This window comes from Fulvia fulva, chromosome 11, assembly GCF_020509005.1.
Source record: "Fulvia fulva chromosome 11, complete sequence".
NCBI classification, from domain to species: domain Eukaryota; kingdom Fungi; phylum Ascomycota; class Dothideomycetes; order Mycosphaerellales; family Mycosphaerellaceae; genus Fulvia; species Fulvia fulva.
In genome coordinates this window covers 1,839,729-1,857,935 of record NC_063022.1, presented here as the reverse complement: position 1 = coordinate 1,857,935, position 18,207 = coordinate 1,839,729, and the positions used below count along the sequence as shown (strand labels likewise).

Genomic DNA, 18,207 nt, shown 5'->3' with positions numbered 1-18,207 from the left:
AGGACACGACATGTACTTGTACGATGCAGGCGTTGCCGTCGCACAGGAGCGTTCTGCAGAAACCGTGGAACCGGCCGGTGAAGCCGTTGACCGCATTGGAGGCTGCAGCCATCATTTTCGCCATCGTCCACTGTGCGGCGGCAGGTCATGAGCGTTGGTGTAGCATTGCGCCCTCGTCAGCATCTGCCGCATAATCTCGCGGTTCGTCTTGGTCGTTGTCGTTGTCGTTGACGAGTTGTTGATTCAATTTGATGAGAGGTCCACCGTCCACGATACGAGCTCCGTCTGGGAGCCGCGACCAGGATCGCACTTGTCGTCGCAGCGACAGGGAAAAGAGCTAGAAGCCTAGAACTTGAGCTGGGCCTTGGTGAAGAGCTTGGATGGAGTATTGGCACAGGCACAGGCACAGGCACAGGCACAGCAACATCGCCAGGAGCAGCATATCCAACATACTTCACTCGTCGATTCTGTACCTCACCGTCCCAGGAGATGACGTGAGCCGCGCAGAGCACCGCTCCCACATCTGCACGCTGCATCTTGCTTGCTGCATCTCGATCGGAGGGAGTGTGTTGCCACCAGGCCGCATGCTATGATATCGGGCCGCCACAGATCTAGCAGCAACAGATCCACGCCCGACGAATCTCATCGATCGACGCCGGCGCATCTTCGCGGTGCACATCAGTTAGTGGTACCTGGCAACGGCAACGGCCGTCTCGTCCTGCACGACATCCCCGCTACCAATACCTTGACTGCCCACGCGACATCTCTATTGCGCCCTCAAGGGGCTTCCGACTCGCCCGATCCCTCCATTGCATCCATACCGCCGCCCTCCACCTCGCCGCGACCGCGCGCGCATACTTATGCTGACCCGAGCATGAACCAAGGACGGGCCACGCCGTCTACGCCTGGAACTACAATGCAACAGTCTCAATGGGCAGCGCCTGGCGCTCGCCATGTCTCCGAGTCGCAGCGCGCAGGACAGGGCTACATCCCTCCGCCGCCACCACCACAGCAGCCGCAGCCTCAAGCCGGCATGGCGTTTCCACCGCCGCCACCTAGAATGCCCATGAGCGCAACCCAGCAGCATGCGCCCTTCGTCCCTCCACCTCCAGGCCAGCCGAACACCTACTGGAACCGTGCCCACCAGGCTGCCTATCCCCCACCACCACCGCAAACCCAACCGCGAGAGCCACGAGCATACGATCCTAGTCTCTACTTCGAGTACGCGAATCTGCCGCCCTTGAACGATAATGCTCCGTTGACGTCGGCAACGTACATACCAGATGGAGGGAGCTTTGGGCCGGGCGTGGGCATACCTCCACTGCACACGCCCAGTGCTATGCCCTCACGACCAGCGGCACATTCCACGCACCAGAGCTACTACAGAGGACAGTCGCAGGACTTTACATCCACGAACGATGTCTGGCAGCATTACGGGAACGAGCCTACGTTTAGACAGCAAGATACGGGAGCATGGTACAATCACAACCAGAGTCACAACCACAGCAATATTCAGTTCCAGCAACAGCCTCCACTCCAATCGCAATCTGTGCCTCCACAGTTGAATACTATGCCACCGCCGACACCGACAGCCGGCAGGCAAAAGACATTGATTCTGCCTGCGAAAGAGACGGAACAACACACTTCGCCAGCAGATGCGAGCAGGGGCGCCTTCAGCCAGCATCTTGCTCAGAACAACGACTCTGCCTCGAATCGCGATCACTCGTCGTCGGGCGACACTCCAGCTTCGCCGCATGATCACAACTGGCCTGCAGAACGAGTTCAAATCTGGTTGGCAGCCCATGCATTTTCGAAGGAGTGGCAGTCAGCTTTCCAGCAACTCAATGTGCACGGGACACAATTCCTTGATATAGGTGGGCGAGATAGGAATCGCAACATTGGCTTTGTGCCGCAGACCCTTCTTCCGCAGGTAGCCAGAATGTGCACTGCGAACGGCGTAGTATGGGACCAAAACAGGGAGCGCGAAGAGGGACGAAGGCTGCGGAAGCTGGTTCGAGATGTGGTCAAGAATGGTGGTGCGGCGACACCTTCCACAGCAGCAACAAGCAGTACTACCAGTCTCCCGCTGCACAACACCACTCGACGTGACTCCAACCAGTGCACAAAGAGTGCAGGCACCGATGCAGGTGGCATGGAGAGCTCACCCAATCTTACAAGAAATGATACCTTTGGCTCCACCCCCAACACTGCGGATGGAGGAGACAACTCCCCGGGCAGTGGCCTTCCTATACCTACGCATACTAAGAAGGTACCAGGCAGCAGATCCGTCACACTGGACTCTTTTACGAACTCGTTGAACGACACTGAAAGGGCCGAGTACTCACGTTCAGCCCTTCGCAATCTGAACGAGATGCGGAAGCATGCCTCTCCTAGCGGCAGTACCGGCGATCTCAGCGCAACGAACCAAAACTTCAGAGCAAGTCCACAGCAAAGTCCTGGACTCATAAGCGCTCGACCAAGCTCGAATGCTGGCCACACTCGTTTCCCAAGCGGCTCAAGTCACTATCGTGGCCCGAGCTCAGACACCAATATTCAGCAACACTCAAACGCAAATGCTGGCAGATTCTATGCCGGTCTTTCTTCGAACAGCGAGAATGATGTGACTAAGCATGCTGGAGAAGATTCTGTCAGCGACAGGAGAAATGGCCATGATGGCTCGAGGCCTCCGCCCACGGACAGCAGCTTGCGAGGCAGCAGCCGAGATACTCCCGCAAGTGCCAAAGAGCACAAAGGACTTTGGGAGAAATTTAGACGGAATCGCAAAAAGGACGACCACCCGTCGCCGGACGAAGAGCATGGGCCTGTCAGTCCAAATCTCATGCGTCATCCTTATGGCGGCAAAGGTGGACCTGCTACATCTGACATCTCATTGAACGAGCGTCCAGCGTTGAGGAAAGAACAGCACTTGAGTGTTGGCTCCAGCGACTATGTTTCTGCACTACCGCGAGGTCGCCCACAGGCACGAGAGGGTGACAAGAAGTTCATCTTTGTTACACCAGATGGCTGGAACTACCGACTTATCGATATCACAGAAGTCGAGACTGCGGATCAGTTGAAGACGGTAATATGCTTCAACTTAGGCGTGCCTGAAACTCCAGATCTGTCCATACACATCACCGCGCCTGGCAAGATCGAACACGAGGAAGGTCTCACAGACGACATGCTGATGAATGTCCGATCAAAACTCGCTAGCCCCACTGGCGACCTCAAACTCTTCGTCCGCGTTCCTGGGGATATGCCGCAGCCACCAGAGAGTGCTGGGCTTGGGCTGTCGGTTCTTCCGACATCACCATTCTCCAAGGCAACATTTGGCGTGAACGCAATGGACGAAGCTACAAGGAGGCGACTGCAAGACCAGGATACTGGATCTCCGTCGACTATCAGATCTGATGGCAGCACATTGGTACCAGAAAAGGCCGCGCAACTGCTCAATCTGCCAAAGGATGGTGATTCCAGACAGCCAGAAGTGCAAGCGATTTATCAAGAAAGTATGCTGCAACAGGACTTCCAGAAGCTGCCCTATGAGCAGCAGCAAGCCCTCTTGGCAGCGCGAGCCGAGCAACACAGGCGTGATACGGAGCGCAAGCAGCAATTCTACAAGGCGAAGCGCGAATCGATGACGCTACTGGATGCCAATGGCAAGCGTGTACACAACTTCGACAGTCCCCGTCATGCTCCCTACGATCTGGACAGGCAGTTCGGCAGCCGCCCAGTCTCTTCCGAATCGTATAATGACGAGAGGAAAGCCGATGGTTTCCAGCCCATGCGGAGACCTCCTCCTGTGCCCGAGCCGACCTCGACATTGGTCAAAGCCAACAGTCTCACGAAGAAGCAAGGCCCAACTACTCGCACGAGCTGGAACAATCGCAAGGAGGAGCCGTGGAAGAGAATCTCCAGCGGTTCTTTACCAGAAGAAGAGGGTAAGCGACCATCCAGCAGAGGCATTGGCGCTGCATTGGCTGGAGCTGGGAAAGCCGCCGGCGCCATTGCCGCTCCCAACAGTGCTCCCGCAGGTGGTCCGCCATTGGTTCCTTCGGCCCTACAGAAGTCGACTACTGCACCTGATCTTCTGGCAGGAGATGAAAGCCATCAACGAGCTTTGGCTGGCATCAACTTCAACCGCTCTGCGTCCGGAGGCCGATCTAGCCCTGGCAATGGCACACCACGAAGTCCATTCACCACACGATCGAAGGGAGGCCAGATGTTCAATGTCCCAGCTTACAATGAAGACGATGAAGAGGACGACGAAGACACTCTTAAGGCCAGTCAAAGACCTCAACTATCCATACGCCTTCCTTCCAACCCGATGTTGGCCAAGCTTCAAGCTCAGGGCCGGTCTCACAGTCCAGACCTCAGTCCTAGCTCATCACACCCGCCTCCATCGTCCTCATTGAACAGGATGATGAGCAAGCGTGGACCACAATTCGATGTACCTGAGCATGAACCTGACTTTGCGCCATCGCCGAACATTGGCGCATTCGATTCGGAAGATGATGACTCTGACGATGGACTGTTTGCGATACCATTGGCAAAACAAAAGGAGGAGAAGAAGGTGCCAGAGACGCCTTCTCAAAGAAAGGCGAAGAAGATCCTCGGTGTGACCGGTACAGAATCTCCACGACGTTCGCCAAACAGACCAGAACTCAAGATCTCGACGACACGGCCCAACGTCAACGTCAAATTTGAATCTCCAAAGAATCCGCCCCTCGATAAGCTGACTGGCGGTGGTCTCACCGACATGGAACTCATGGGTGCTAGTGCTCCCTTTGACCCCCAGTCAGCTTCATCTCCCGGAATGACTGACTCTCCCGATTGGCCTGCGCCGTTCGGGGTCAATCGTCGAGACAGCTTCGCGGGAGAGTTCCGTCCACCTGTTGAAGACATCGCTGAGAGGCTGGACAATTTCTTCCCGAACGTTGATCTAGATCAGCCGATGGGCGAGGGTGAAGAAGGTGCTGAGAACAGCCCACTTACAAGTGATAAGTCGACCGATAAGTCGACCTTGAAATCGCAACCCTCGTCTTCGGAGTTGAGCGTCAACATCAGCCGCACGACTACGCCAGCATCGAGTGTCGAGAACATGAGCATCCTTGATAGTGAAGGGTCCACGCTCAAGGCCGGGACTGTGGCCGAGCGTAGTATGCGCAAGTCTGGTGGCTTGGGTAGAACGAAGAGCATTCGTGATGTGGTCAAGAACAACTACTCGCACCTGGGCGGACCATCACACCATCCGTCCCTATCTTCTTCGACCTTCTCGAGCCGTGTTCCTAGCACCGTCGGCATGCCAGCACCGGGACTACCGGTGCACACTCCTCTACCGAATAATAGGATAAGCACCTTGAAGAATGACAATGCTGGTATTGTGCGTCGCAAGAGCACAAAGATGTTCGGCGCCAAGATCGAGCAGGTCAAGCCGCAACGTGGCAGTCGTCTCATCACCAACCTTGATACCATTCCACAAGACACCATCCCGATCGGCAACGTGCAGCACATTAAGCCCGAGCGCCAACCAACATTCAAATGGATGCGAGGTCAACTCATCGGCAAAGGTACCTTCGGGCGTGTCTACCTCGGTATGAACACAACAACAGGTGAACTTTTGGCAGTCAAACAGGTCGAAGTCAATCCCAAAGCAGCCAACACCGACCCAGCCAAAATTCGCGAAATGGTCAAAGCTCTCGACCTCGAAATCGACACCATGCAACATCTTGACCACGTCAACATCGTCCAATACCTCGGTTGCGAACGCAAAGAATACAGCATCTCCATCTTCCTCGAGTACATCTCCGGTGGCAGCGTCGGCTCCTGTCTTCGCAAACACGGCCGCTTCGAAGAACCCGTTGTCAGCTCCCTCACTCGACAGACCCTCTGTGGTCTAGCATACCTCCACAGCGAAGGCATCCTCCATCGTGACCTGAAAGCCGACAACATCCTCCTGGACCTCGACGGAACTTGCAAGATCTCAGACTTTGGAATCTCAAAACGAAGCGCGAACCCTTACAACAATGATATCACGAACAGCATGCAAGGTTCCGTCTTCTGGATGGCTCCTGAAGTGATTCGCGCTCAATCACAGACCTTGACAGCCGCCTCTACAGACGGATCCCTCGACGTTACGTCCTCTGCTGGCTACTCGGCCAAAGTCGACATCTGGTCCCTCGGCTGTGTGGTGCTGGAAATGTTCGCGGGTCGTCGTCCGTGGAGTAAAGAAGAAGCCATCGGCGCTATATACAAACTTGGATCTTTGAATCAAGCACCTCCCATTCCTGATGATGTGTCCACTGTCGTTGGGCCGGCGGCGCTGAGTTTCATGTACGATTGCTTCACGATCGATCCCGGCGAGAGGCCTACGGCGGATACACTTCTGAGGGCACCGTTCTGCATTTTCGACCCTCATTATAATTTCTTGGATACGGAGCTTTATGCGAAGATTCGAGGTGCGTTTTAGTTTGATGGGTGTTTAGGATGGTGATGGAGATGGGAGGGGATGATTGGGATGCCGCTGAGTTGGAATGGATTGGAGATATACCCACTTTGTATAATTGTGATTACTAGAACTGTTGGGATGGACTCAAATGAGAAGGCCAAATGGTGTCTGGGGAATGGAAGGGATCATTGATATGAAGCATAATTACGACGTGATGAAGATAGAACAAGGGTGGCGCAGTTGTTCATATCCATAGCAATCTTCGTGTATCATACGCATCAATTACGGCATCTATCTACAAATTGTCTGAGAGACGACGTTTCGGCACAACACCTCGTTCAATCATTTCCCTGAGTAATGTCCCCATCCACTCAATTTTCCCACCATCGTTCTGCCTCCTCTGCTCCATTTGCCCCAATTGATACTGATCTTCTATCACCGCCTCTTCTCCTTCCGCCCGCCCGCTCTCGACTCCGAACTTCTCGCGTTGCATGACAGTCTACATCTGATGTCACGGATTGTATGTCAGCCATCGTTTCTCCCAGTGGTGTAGGAGGCATTGGGATTATCCGATTCCCCATCAACCCTTCCCTCTGGATATGGTATTCCTTACCTTCGCCTTGATCTCCTCCAACAACTTCTTAAGCATCTCCATATCAGGCTTCTGCTGTGGCCATCCGATCTGTAGGCCCTCTTCTGGGCTGGGTTTGGGGATGTAGTGGAAGTGGACGTGGTCTACTTCTTGGTGGGCTGCGCGTCTGAGGTACCACCGAGTCAGTGTGGAAATTCGAGATATTGGCTCCTCCTGCGGGTTGTATTACCCATTGTTCTGTAGAATGTTGTAGTTCTCTACTCCTGTTGCGTTGGCGATCTTTTTGGCGACGGGGAGGAGCTCGAAGAGGTGTTCGTCGGGGATGTCGAGGAGTTTGGCGCCGTGGTGTTTGGGGATTACGAGCTATATTGAGGTGTCAGTAGGTTCTAGGCCGCATGAGTACCTCCTGCTGCTATGGTGAGGCGGATGTGGATGTGGAGGATCGGGGGACATTGATGGTCGAGCTAGAGCTGGGATGTTGGTGTAGATCGTACCGCGTGGCCGTAGCTGTGTTCTTATGTTAGGTTCCGTCTGCTTGAGTTAAGTTCCCATCTATATGGGCATACGTACGCTAAAGGATTGATATCGAGGAATGCCAGTGTCTTCTCACTCTCGAAGAGCTTCATTGATGGGATGTCACCTGTAGTGCTGTCAATGCCGTTGCTCCCATATGATGTGCATTGGTCATACCCTTAATGATCTTGCAGAATATACAGTTGGCTGCCATACTTGCGATTTGAGCTTGTCGTTGTCTCTGTTCTGGTGTCACTACAACTCGAGGCATTGACTCTCCTTAGGCCTCGAGGCCGTTGTTCCTGCCCCTCATGAAGCTCTGGCCAGGGTGACGATGTCATCGGCGCCGGCAGTGCGGAAACGCCGTCGCCAAGTCCAGATTGTGGCGCGGAACCCTGTCGCATGCGTTCGATGTTCTCGACCACATCTCTCACACGCATCAACATCTTGCATGGAGAGCGATAGGCTGAACAGCACCCCAAACGACGGCTACAAGATCAAGGGCGCTGCCAACAGAGCACATACGCAAGATGCGTGCACCATCTGCCTCGAGACCATCAGCGAACGCGCCGTGGCCGTGCCTTGCAACCACTTGACCTTCGACTACTTGTGCCTAGTCTCATGGCTGCAGGAGCAGTCGACATGCCCGCTGTGCAAAGCGAAAGTCACTGAAGTGCAATATGACTGGCGAAGTCCCAGTGACTTCAAGACTTATCCTGTGCCAGAGGCAGAGTCCGTGAAGGCCACACCGGATAGGTCCGACAGCAGACATCAACGCTACTACCGCGGTCTGCCTGTTCCCCAGCGATCAAGATCTACACGACCAAGACTGAATTCAGCGTCCTCGACCGATGACTCCCTCACCCGAAGACGGCATATCTACCGTAACCGTCTCTACTCCCTCCACGTCGGCGCGAACCGCATCTCCCAATACCGCGAATTTACAGCCCAGACTTTCGCCGCATCAGCAGAACTTCAATCACGAGCGAGGATGTTCTTGAGGCGAGAGTTGCAGGTCTTCACATTCTTGGATCATGCGCCGAGAGGCGGAAATCGAGACTTCATGATCGAGTGCATTGTGGCTATTCTACGGAACAACGAGCTAAGAGGTGCAGATGGGAAGGTTGAGGAACTGGTGAAGGACTTCCTTGGACTTGAGAATACGAGACAGCTGCTGCATGAGTTGGAGGCGTGGTTGAGGAGTCCGCATACCAGTCTGCAGGATTGGGATAGGTGGGTGCAGTACGCAGATGATGGCGAGAGGCGCACAAGCAAAAGATGAAATTGGTGAAGATATCACGTCTGGCGTGCGACAAGATACCCAATAAGCGAGAATTCAAGATCTCGGGCAATTCCAGAATCGAACTGGACTCACCTGCTTGCAGCCACTTCTCACCGAAGTCTCCCACGGCTAATAACGAAGCGCGAGCCCCAACACGTAAACGCGCCAGGCTATGCAGCAGGCGCTCTAACCACTGAGCTAATTGCCCCGAGAGATTGTCACGTTGGCGATATCAAAAGACTATATCCCTAGAGTTACGCCAAAGCATCGACTAAGAAGCTTCAAGTTCACGATACTGGGTCTTCCCGGCGCCATCCCTGGTAAGGCAGGTACCCCGAATGACACGCATCAAGCTGTGACGAAAGATAGGGCAACACGGACACTCGTTGTGATGTGCACAAAACAGGGAGCATGACGCAAAAAGAAAGATACTTTGAGCAACTCCAGAATCGAACTGGAGACCCCCTGCTGCACCGTCACCTTCTCACCGAAGTACGATGATGATACGTACAGACGGCTACGAACGAAGGGCGGGTAGCGGGCGCATTGATAGCAGGTGCTCTACCACTGAGCTAGTTGCCCGAAAAGTGGTGTCGCGCTGCAGCAGTTCCTGTGAAGGAAAGAAGACTTTGTGAAGACTACATACCTGCAACCTGGCCTGCTCGCCTACTTATTCATCGGCCTGGTTAGACACGATGGTAGCAAAAACGGAAAGGCCTCGGCGTCGAAGTGGACAGCTCCTGCTGCACAATATCGTCAGCGTCGTTCTCGGAGGAACACATGAGCGCCAATGAGCAGCCCGGCGCAACACCATCAAGTAGACTGCCAAAACGCTTACCAAATTGGCTAGCTGACTTTAGCTTGCGATCGTGTGAGCAACTCGCCGGAGTGTAAGCCTCGTCCGCTCATGCCCTACCCCCTACAGACATCTCACGGAAGCCATCTGGCAAGATGTACGAGCACTCAGCAAAAAGCGAACGACCTCAGAATCGAACTGAGTACCTCCTGCTGAAAATCACCCTCATCGAGACCAGCCCGATTACAAGTGTAAGGGAGTGCCAGCTCCCTCGGCGTAGTCAGTAGCAGGTGCTCTTACCATTGAGCTAGTCGTCCGAAAAGTGGTGCTTAGTCTCCATGGGATATATAAGATATGCTGCCTTGCTGAACATTTACATAGCTAAGCATCTGTAACGCGGTAGAGAAGCAAAAGGTATTTGAGCTGGCAAAAACTTGAGCAACTTCAGAATCGAACTGAAGACCTCTGCTGTACGCTCCCTTCTCACCAAAGACAGGCTGACTATGAACGAAGGAATCTGACCGCAGTACCTCGGGGAGTGCCGTGTTTGCTGCAGATGCTCTGACCACTGAGCTAGTCGCCCAAAATGTGCAAGTACCTTTGCCTGTGCTATGTGGAAGCATGATGTTGTATCATATTGCTTCTCTCTGGCTTTCGTGTTGGGGTTGGACTTGGGAAGCAAAAATGATTGATCACGATCAAGGACACCAGCAGGACAAAAAGAATGAAACGGACGACTCCAGAATTGAACTGGAATCTTCTGCCTTCTCTACTTTCTCCTCATCGCATGCCGCGCATCGTGAGTACCAACGAAAGTCTCCAAGGGAGCGAGCGACCCTGTGGGACAGACACTCTAACCATTGAGCTAGCCGTCCGAAAAGATTTTCTCTGAGAGCTTGACGCAGTTCCTGTGAAAGTCGGTGCGAGGGGTTCAAACATAAAGGCTCACAAGTACAATCGGGCGTGTTCCATGTTTGTCGGTACATAAGATCAAGGGGACACACCAACGTGCGTCTGTAAATCGCTACATCACACCATCCAAAACCACCCCATACCACCCCTACCACTTCTCACTCTACCACTTCTCCCCACAAGCCCTACAATCAATCTCATTACTCCACCCCCTCTTCCCCTGCAAATGCGCATCCCAATACATCTCCGCAATCGCCGCTGGATCAATTTTCTCCTCTTCCCCCTTATCCTTCAAGAACTTCTCTCCCCAAGGCGTATCAATCGCTCCATCAACAATCGAATGCACGACATGCACCCCCTTTGGCCCGAACTCCTTGGCAGTCGACATGGCCAAGGCCCGCAATCCGTGCCGTGGGACCGTGATGACGGAGGATAAGGGGTTGGGTTTGATGGCTGCGGTGGAGCCTGTGAAGAAGAGGGATGGAGGGGAGGAGGGGTGAGATGAGGAGTATGCCAGGAGGAGGGGGATTGCGTTCTGGGCGAAGAGGAGGGCGCCGCGGCTGGTGGGGATGGTTAGGGGAATCGTGCTTTTCTTCTGGATTATCTTGGGGGGCAGACACTTACATACTAACCCCATACCCCGCATCTATCTCCTCTACCTTCACCTCCAGCAACGACTTCCTGACAAACGGCCCACTCGCATTGAAGATCGCCACTGCGAGTTGAGATGTCGGGTACACTTCTGCGATCTTGCTGAAAGCATCCTTGACACTCTTCGGATCGGAAATGTCAGTATTGTGGCCGAACGCCTCGCCGCCGGAGCCTTTGATCTCATCGAGAACAGGTTGGTAGCTCTCGGCTTTCCTGGCGAGGAGGACGACGATATAGGATTTACTGAAGCGGCGGGCTAGGGAGGAGCCGAGGCCTGAGCCGACTCCGGCGATGATGGCGAGAGGCTTGGGTTGCATTGTGGAAGTGGTCAAGGTTGGGATGAGATTATGGGTTGACGTTGATGTTTGGGGAGTTTATATGTATAGCATGACGTGCCGTGGAATCACTAATCCATCCAAAGCTTATTCCAACGCTAGTGTGGAGAGCTGTTATGCAGGCACGGCCAAGGACCACCGGCTTGCACTACTGACCTCACCTCTGCGGCAAAGCCCTCCTTTGATGCGGCGAAGCTTCTCCTTGCCAACGACCTTTCCTCACCTCTTGGTATAACACCCTGCCCTTTCTCACATCTTATCGACCCCCATTCCTCTTCCGCCGTCCTTCCTCATTGCTGGCGAAGAACTTCCACTCCTGCTCACTAAAGACTCTCGTATCCCCATACCAAGGCCACAGCACACTCGTCGCCTTCAGCACTCCGTCCCGTCCCGTGAATCCCAACGTGTTTCTCAGTCCTGTTCGCTGCGGCAGACCATCCTTGCCGATCTTGATCTCTCTCACTGCAGCCATGATATTTTGGATTTCTGCTGGGATGGGTCGTGTACCATTCTTGAAGACCGTACCCACAGGGGCGTTGCGGGGAGTGGCAGGTGAGATGGACCGGCCCGAGGAGGTGATCGATGGTGTTCGAGTTGGGGTTGCCGCGGTTGTTGGGGCGGTAGATGTGGTGTAGGGTAGGGAAGCGTTGGTATAAATGTTCGGAAGGGGAGTGGTTGCGGTGGAACGGGTGGGTGGTTGGTAGTCTTCGTCGCTGTCGTCTCCGTTCTTGGGACGAGTGGATGTGCGTTTTCGAGGTGTTGAAGTGATGAGTTGTGCTGGGGTTGCTTGTGCTCGTGGAGGAGGAGGAGGCGCTTTGAACTTGACCTTGAGCTTGGGTGTGGTTGACTGGGCTGGATCTTTTCTGCGTCGCTTGAGTGGAATCTCGTCTTCGAAGTCTTCGTCTAGCTCGACACTCTTTCTCCGCCGCTTCAGTGGTACGTCGTTCTTGATAGCCTCGTCTAGCTCTATACTGCGCGTGATACTTTCCGAAGCGGGTTCAGATCGCTCCTCGACACGTGGCTTGCTGTCTCTTGAAACGCTTGCAACAGCACTGTCGGCTCGAGGCCGAGTCTGGAGCTCGCGGTAGCCGCCAGTGGGCACAGCATTAGGCGGCAGCATGCCCGTAACCGCTCGTTGAGTAAGGAGCGCATGTTGGGCGCTACTCAAGCTATGTGCGCCATACTGGACTGTGAGGTCATAGTTCTCGATAAATCTGCAGGGCATAAAGTGTTGTGGTGGTAGCAAATACTGCTCCGGTTGCAATCCGTAATGTTCATGCAGCGGTATACCCTGTTGCATGAGATCCAGTTCTTCATCGTGTGTGAGTCGACCGTGACGACGAAGATAGGCCTCAAAGTTGAGCGCCACTTGTCGCGATGTCATGTCTGCACTCGGAAGTGGACGGTGGTGGTTTGTTGACTATGTTTGTCAGTGAGCGTGAGCTTGTAAAGAAGTGAGCGTGATGTAAAGACCACATGCGTGCGGAAAGTGGGGGCTTTGTATGTTAACCAGTGAATGAGAGCTATGCAGCGGAAGTGGAAGGCGAGTCATACTGTTCAACGCCGTCCCCGCCAGGCTCATGCTTCACTTTGTCCCACTAATGCTTCTCTACTGCCTGCGGCGCTTGTCGAGTTGCTGCCGTGAACTTCTCACTACTCAGGCGTGGGACTCACTGCCAGCCTCCTGGCTCCAGTGTAGCACAGCCAGTGCCACTCTACTTCGTGAACAGTCGACCGTCGAGAAACCAATCCAGAAGGTCCGTGCCTTTGTTGCGTCGCAAGATAGTTCCGCCGGCCGTGAAGTATTGAGCGTCTATACCCTTTAGCTCCTTCCTAACCGGCAAGCCGTCCTTCGTCTTCGGGAGTGCTTTGATCGTGGAAGCAAGCTGCTGTATCTCAACAGGAATATCTTTAGTGCCCACCTTGGCACCTGGCGCGTTGGGATCGGACATATTCGATGGCGCTGGTGGTGACGCTTCCCTCCGCTCTCAAATAGTCGGACTCGGCGGTTGCTCACGGGCGGGGACCGTCGGTTGTTGCCGTGGCTGGCCATTATTCAGCGGCAGCTGTACTGACTGTTGCTGCCGTGGCTGACTGCCGTTTGGTGGAAGCTGTACCATCGGGTCGATTTTGGCTTGATGTATGGCGTAGAATTGCTGCAACCAGCGCCGCCGGTCCGCAGGAGCCATGCTCTTTATCTGAACTTGAACTTCAGGGAGGAGACGAAGCAACAGCAATATTTGAGTTTCCGAAAGACCAATGAAAACCTGGACCTCCTGGCCATGGCTTTGAGCCGGTGGAAGTAACTCGTTTAGATAAGCATCTCGAAAAGACCCGTTGCGGATGGCACCCGAGGCTGGCGTCGAGTAGGGAGGTTGTGTCGCTTGCTGCTGAGATGGAGTCGTTGCATTCCCACTAGGCGCTCGACCATGTACCACCTCAGGAGCAGTGTAATGGCGCTGCCCTTGCGCCTGCTTCTGGGATGGGGCCGGTGCATCCCCACTGGGCGCTCGACGATGCATCACCTCAGGAGCAGCGTAGTGGCGCCGCCCTTGCACCACCACTCGATGACCTCCAGGGTCAGAAGAAGCTGGTAATGGTGGCCTCGCGGAAGCAGTAGCATTCACATCAACGTTGTACTGTCTGGCCAAGGCTGAGACTGACATCTTCCCGTCCGAGATCTGACGTCTGGGCTGGGAGTTCAGGCTGTTGGCTTGCCTATCAAACAGAAGAGTGTTAGTTCAACTCGCAAATGTCCACTGGTGGCCTAGAGTGTGCTGTGCGATGCAGAGCGAAGCATTGCGCGAAGCGCATGCCTCAGCACCCCGCAAAAGTCTTGGCCGCTACTCAGTGCTTGTGACCATCCAATACGTACCTGTACAGTGTATCGTCTTGTGCCAGAATCTTGGCCTGCATATTTGCAGCCATTTGAGCCATCTCTTGCTGCTTCTTACGCCAATTCTCTGTTGACTCTTGTCGTTGCTGCAACTGTCGCTGTGCTTGTTGATACTGATCAGGCGTTCTCTCGGCATGACCTGGTTCGACAGGCTGAAGGAACCTACGCTCGGTGGAATCAGGCAAGTAGTATCGCCCATCGGCGCTCACATGAATAGGTTGACTTTGCCCCGGCTTTGGCGGGCTTAAGGGCGGCTTTGCCCAAGCATGCGGTTGCATGGCTTGAGCAGAGGCATTGTGTAGCCACGACTGCTGTGGGCTGTCGATACGTCGAGGTGGCATTTGAGCGCCGCGCCATTGCGTAGTATTACCTCCCAGCGGAGAAGCACCTGCTCGCGGAGAGGCGTTTGCTCCTGGACTAGGGGTGAGCACTGGAGTCGTTGCTAGTCGTGGATGAGATGACCATGAACCACTGCCCGTCGAATTCAATCCCTTCGACGAAGTGATACTCTGAGGTGGCGTCTGGGCGCTATGCTGCTGTACGGTGGCCATTGATGGCGAACGATGGGGTGCGAAATTACTGCCGCCCATAGAGTTCACTCCCTTCGGTGGTGTGATGCTCTGAGGTCGTGTCTGGGCGCTGTATTGCTGCATAGCGGCCATTGATGGCGAGAGTTGGGGTGCAAAAGCATTGCCGCTCATTGGATATGGTCCCATCGGTGCTGACGTGCTCTGTGGCCGTGCTTGGATATTATGCTGCTGCACGGCGGCCAGTGATGGTGAGCGATGAGGTGTGAAAGTATTTCCGCTCATTGGATATGGTCCCATCGGTGCTGACGTACTCTGTGGCCGTGTTTGGATGTTATGCTGCTGCACGGCGGCCAGTGATGGTGAGCGATGAGGTGTGAGAATATTGCCGCTCATGGGATATGTTCCCATCGGTGCTGACGTATTCTGTGGTCGTGTCAGGGTGTTATGCTGCTGCACGGCGGCCAGTGATGGCGAGCGATGAAGTGCGAAGTTATTGCCGCCCATCGCATACGGAGCCATGTTAGGACTCGCCAGCGGCGGCTGTGGTGTGGGTTGGAATCGAGATGCTCGGGCATTACCCTGGATCGACCATCCACCGTGGTTTGTGATTTGGCTGGCCTGTCGAGCTTCGTGTGCTGCCTTAGTAGCCGCAGAATACGCCGACTCGGAGACAGGGCGCTGACGTGCATAGTAATTTGCCAGGATTTGACCATTGCTCTGCGCGTGGCCGTCAGTAGAAGGGGGCTGGAGCTGTCTCGTTACCATGGCAGGGTTTGGTGGCGCGAGAGATGTCGCGGTGTTGCGATAACGGTCGTTGTTGAATGCCTGAGGCAGACAGGTCGCTTGCTGCTTAGCAGCTTCAGCAAATGCTGGTGTAAGCTCGGGGTTGTGGTGGCGCATATGCGCTGCTGGTGGTGCCGGAGGAGGGCGTTGAGCGGGCGCATAGCCGTAGTTTCGTGGCGCAACAGAGTGTGCGTGCAGCTTTGGCGCCTTGGTTGGCTCATGGTGCTCTTGATAGCCCAGGAAGTCGCACAGCTGTCTCTTGAGGCTTGCTTCCTCAAAGTCCTGCGCGGGATCGACGCTCTCCTTTTTTGGGGTCGTGATATCGAAGCAGTCAGGCACATACGCAGGCTCACGGCGCTGACGCTCGAGGTCCTCGGTGCGGTAGGCGATGGCAGTGTTGGACTGCTTGTCGGCTGCATAGTAAACGGTGATACTGATGGGGTCGAGCCGCGTCGTGGGTGGAGCGACCGCTGGCGCCATCTTGTCTGGATGGTGATGTGTCGAGGAAGTGTGCGAAAAAGCGCGGGAGACTTGTTGTATGTGCCTGTCACTCGAGAAAGTGCGCCGGCGTCAGTCTTAGCCCGTTCTCGGTGGTAGGCAGGAAGGTGCTGCTGTGCGGGAGGAGGCGGCGCAACACGCGCTCTATCGCGCAGAGTTTGGCGGGAAATGCACTGTACAGTGTGCGTCGGGTGTTGTACAGTAGTGTGTCAGTTGTCCAGGACAACCAGTTGTTGCTGGTGTGTTGTGTCTCACGGGAGAGTCGAGATGTGACGGGAAGGAAGAAGAGCCGAGTGATATGAGGAGCTCCTGCTTCTCGGATGAGTAGAAAAAACGACGCTTACCTAACCCCCCAAACAACCGTTCACTCCCAGTCGCCAGCCAGGTCCCGACCACGCGGTATGTCCTCTAACAAATCACTTCTCCGTGGATAACTGCTGAGACTTGCTGTGTCTCCCCGACCACGTTCATGCTCATCATCGTAAAGGCATCCCCTCGTCTACCGCACAACACTCACCACGGAAGCTGCAACGGGGTGGCAAGCTTGTCCTTAGGGCCCAGGACGTGCTCGGCAGTTCCAATATCACTGCGGCACGTCAGCACATGTCTTCTTCCACCCGACACGACACGACATATACATACCCTGGCCCCCTTGACGCCCAGTGCGTGCCAGTCTTGCTGATATCGAACGTCTCAACCCACTCTCGCAACGACTTTGCACTCTCATCCGGCGTCACGGCTCCACCTTCGTGCCAGAACTTGTCGAAGCCGACTCCAGCCGCCATCTCCGTCCTCATGAATGCAGGGTGCACCAGGCCTACAGCAACGCCTGATGACTTTGCTGCCCTGCTTCAATAACCCCGCCTTCCATAGACTGTGCACGACAAAGACTGGCCCGATAGCACACACTTTGTACGTGAAGACTTCTTTGTCAAAGTCGGGCTCGTCGATAGACTCTTTCGGAAAGTATCCAGCAGACACAATAACAACATCTTGCTGCTCATTCCGCAGGCCAGACACGATCGTGGTGCCGGCTTGGGATTCAGAGACGTCTACACCGGTGATCCATCGGATTCCAAGACGATCGTCCGGCGTCTCGGAGCGAGCTGGCAGGAGAGGTAAACATCTGACACCTGCGATAACTCCTGAAGACTTACCTGTCCCAGACACATTATGGCCGGCTTCGTGGTATTGCTTGGCGAGCTCTTTGCCTGGGCCACGCGTCGCGCCTACGATGAGAATGTTTTGTTGGGACATCACGATGACTGACAAGATACAATGATGATCGGGGAGCTGAATGACATGACATCTCCAATCTGATGTCCAAGATGTGCTGCGGATCTGATAGAAGACGACACTTGACGTGATACCATCATACCGACGGCGTCTGCCGAGCGTCATGGATGGACAGATCGCCCATGTGCTGACACTTACGCAGCACAGCTCTGTCTCCATCACGCTTGACCAGGAGCAATCTGTGCAGATCCACCCTGGTTTGCTAGGTTTATGCAAAGATCTAGCATCCACATCGCCACAATCCTCATCGCTGCCACATTCGATCTCATCGTTGATCTGGACATTGGAGGCATTTCTCGTACCTGACGATAGTCGTTCGTGAACGTTCGATATAGTCTACTGCCCTGCGCTGCCATTGGCCCAGCAGTGTTCAAGCGACTGGCCGGCTCCAACGGTCCTCAGCCGGGTCTGCAACATTACACACACTCGCCCGTCGTGATGAGGGACTGCTTGCGGGATTCTCTTCTCTGAGGACACGCATTGACTTGCTGTCAGCCTGGAGGAACCTGTGTGCTAGTCTATGTCTACAACTTCTGGCCCGTTCCCGTCCATCTTACAACATGTCTCACCCCACGAATCGAGCACATCAGAACTCTGTCCTGCCCAAGTGAGCAGTGTTGAGGAGGCATGGGCACCACCACCCAAAGCTATAAACGGTTGCGCGACGACAACGTC

General features: G+C 54.7%; 10 protein-coding genes across 10 annotated transcripts; 3 read left to right on the top strand and 7 right to left on the bottom strand.

Moving 5' to 3' along the window:
• Positions 1–589: 589 nt before the first annotated feature.
• Positions 590–6,469, top strand: CLAFUR5_12938 (Mitogen-activated protein kinase kinae kinase MCK1; the record flags this gene model as incomplete). Its single annotated transcript, XM_047912086.1, has 1 exon — positions 590–6,469. The coding sequence occupies one exon, from the start codon at positions 590–592 to the stop codon at positions 6,467–6,469; it is 5,880 nt and encodes a 1,959-aa protein (XP_047768193.1).
• Positions 6,470–6,743: 274 nt separating this feature from the next.
• CLAFUR5_12937 (Hit family protein 1) lies at positions 6,744–7,824 on the bottom strand (the record flags this gene model as incomplete). The annotated part of the gene is made up of 5 exons (XM_047912085.1): positions 6,744–6,947; positions 7,062–7,206; positions 7,270–7,403; positions 7,607–7,680; positions 7,731–7,824. 5 exons carry the CDS (start codon positions 7,822–7,824, stop codon positions 6,744–6,746), a joined length of 651 nt encoding a protein of 216 aa, XP_047768178.1.
• Positions 7,825–8,004: 180 nt separating this feature from the next.
• On the top strand, positions 8,005–8,835 carry CLAFUR5_12936 (uncharacterized protein; the record flags this gene model as incomplete). The annotated part of the gene is made up of 1 exon (XM_047912084.1): positions 8,005–8,835. The coding sequence occupies one exon, from the start codon at positions 8,005–8,007 to the stop codon at positions 8,833–8,835; it is 831 nt and encodes a 276-aa protein (XP_047767770.1).
• Positions 8,836–9,786: 951 nt separating this feature from the next.
• On the top strand, positions 9,787–10,069 carry CLAFUR5_12935 (uncharacterized protein; the record flags this gene model as incomplete). Its single annotated transcript, XM_047912083.1, has 2 exons — positions 9,787–9,882; positions 10,013–10,069. The coding sequence occupies 2 exons, from the start codon at positions 9,787–9,789 to the stop codon at positions 10,067–10,069; spliced, it is 153 nt and encodes a 50-aa protein (XP_047768167.1).
• A 637-nt stretch (positions 10,070–10,706) lies between these two features.
• CLAFUR5_12934 (uncharacterized protein) lies at positions 10,707–11,511 on the bottom strand (the record flags this gene model as incomplete). Its single annotated transcript, XM_047912082.1, has 2 exons — positions 10,707–11,103; positions 11,168–11,511. The coding sequence occupies 2 exons, from the start codon at positions 11,509–11,511 to the stop codon at positions 10,707–10,709; spliced, it is 741 nt and encodes a 246-aa protein (XP_047768052.1).
• A 274-nt stretch (positions 11,512–11,785) lies between these two features.
• On the bottom strand, positions 11,786–12,913 carry CLAFUR5_12933 (uncharacterized protein; the record flags this gene model as incomplete). The annotated part of the gene is made up of 1 exon (XM_047912081.1): positions 11,786–12,913. The coding sequence occupies one exon, from the start codon at positions 12,911–12,913 to the stop codon at positions 11,786–11,788; it is 1,128 nt and encodes a 375-aa protein (XP_047768190.1).
• A 214-nt stretch (positions 12,914–13,127) lies between these two features.
• Positions 13,128–13,481, bottom strand: CLAFUR5_12932 (uncharacterized protein; the record flags this gene model as incomplete). Its single annotated transcript, XM_047912080.1, has 2 exons — positions 13,128–13,182; positions 13,249–13,481. 2 exons carry the CDS (start codon positions 13,479–13,481, stop codon positions 13,128–13,130), a joined length of 288 nt encoding a protein of 95 aa, XP_047768063.1.
• Positions 13,482–13,517: 36 nt separating this feature from the next.
• On the bottom strand, positions 13,518–16,218 carry CLAFUR5_12931 (uncharacterized protein; the record flags this gene model as incomplete). Its single annotated transcript, XM_047912079.1, has 2 exons — positions 13,518–14,247; positions 14,405–16,218. The coding sequence occupies 2 exons, from the start codon at positions 16,216–16,218 to the stop codon at positions 13,518–13,520; spliced, it is 2,544 nt and encodes an 847-aa protein (XP_047768189.1).
• Positions 16,219–16,749: 531 nt separating this feature from the next.
• CLAFUR5_12930 (uncharacterized protein) lies at positions 16,750–17,033 on the bottom strand (the record flags this gene model as incomplete). The annotated part of the gene is made up of 2 exons (XM_047912078.1): positions 16,750–16,822; positions 16,879–17,033. The coding sequence occupies 2 exons, from the start codon at positions 17,031–17,033 to the stop codon at positions 16,750–16,752; spliced, it is 228 nt and encodes a 75-aa protein (XP_047768056.1).
• A 20-nt stretch (positions 17,034–17,053) lies between these two features.
• On the bottom strand, positions 17,054–17,493 carry CLAFUR5_12929 (uncharacterized protein; the record flags this gene model as incomplete). Its single annotated transcript, XM_047912077.1, has 3 exons — positions 17,054–17,110; positions 17,146–17,342; positions 17,394–17,493. 3 exons carry the CDS (start codon positions 17,491–17,493, stop codon positions 17,054–17,056), a joined length of 354 nt encoding a protein of 117 aa, XP_047767786.1.
• Positions 17,494–18,207: the final 714 nt, after the last annotated feature.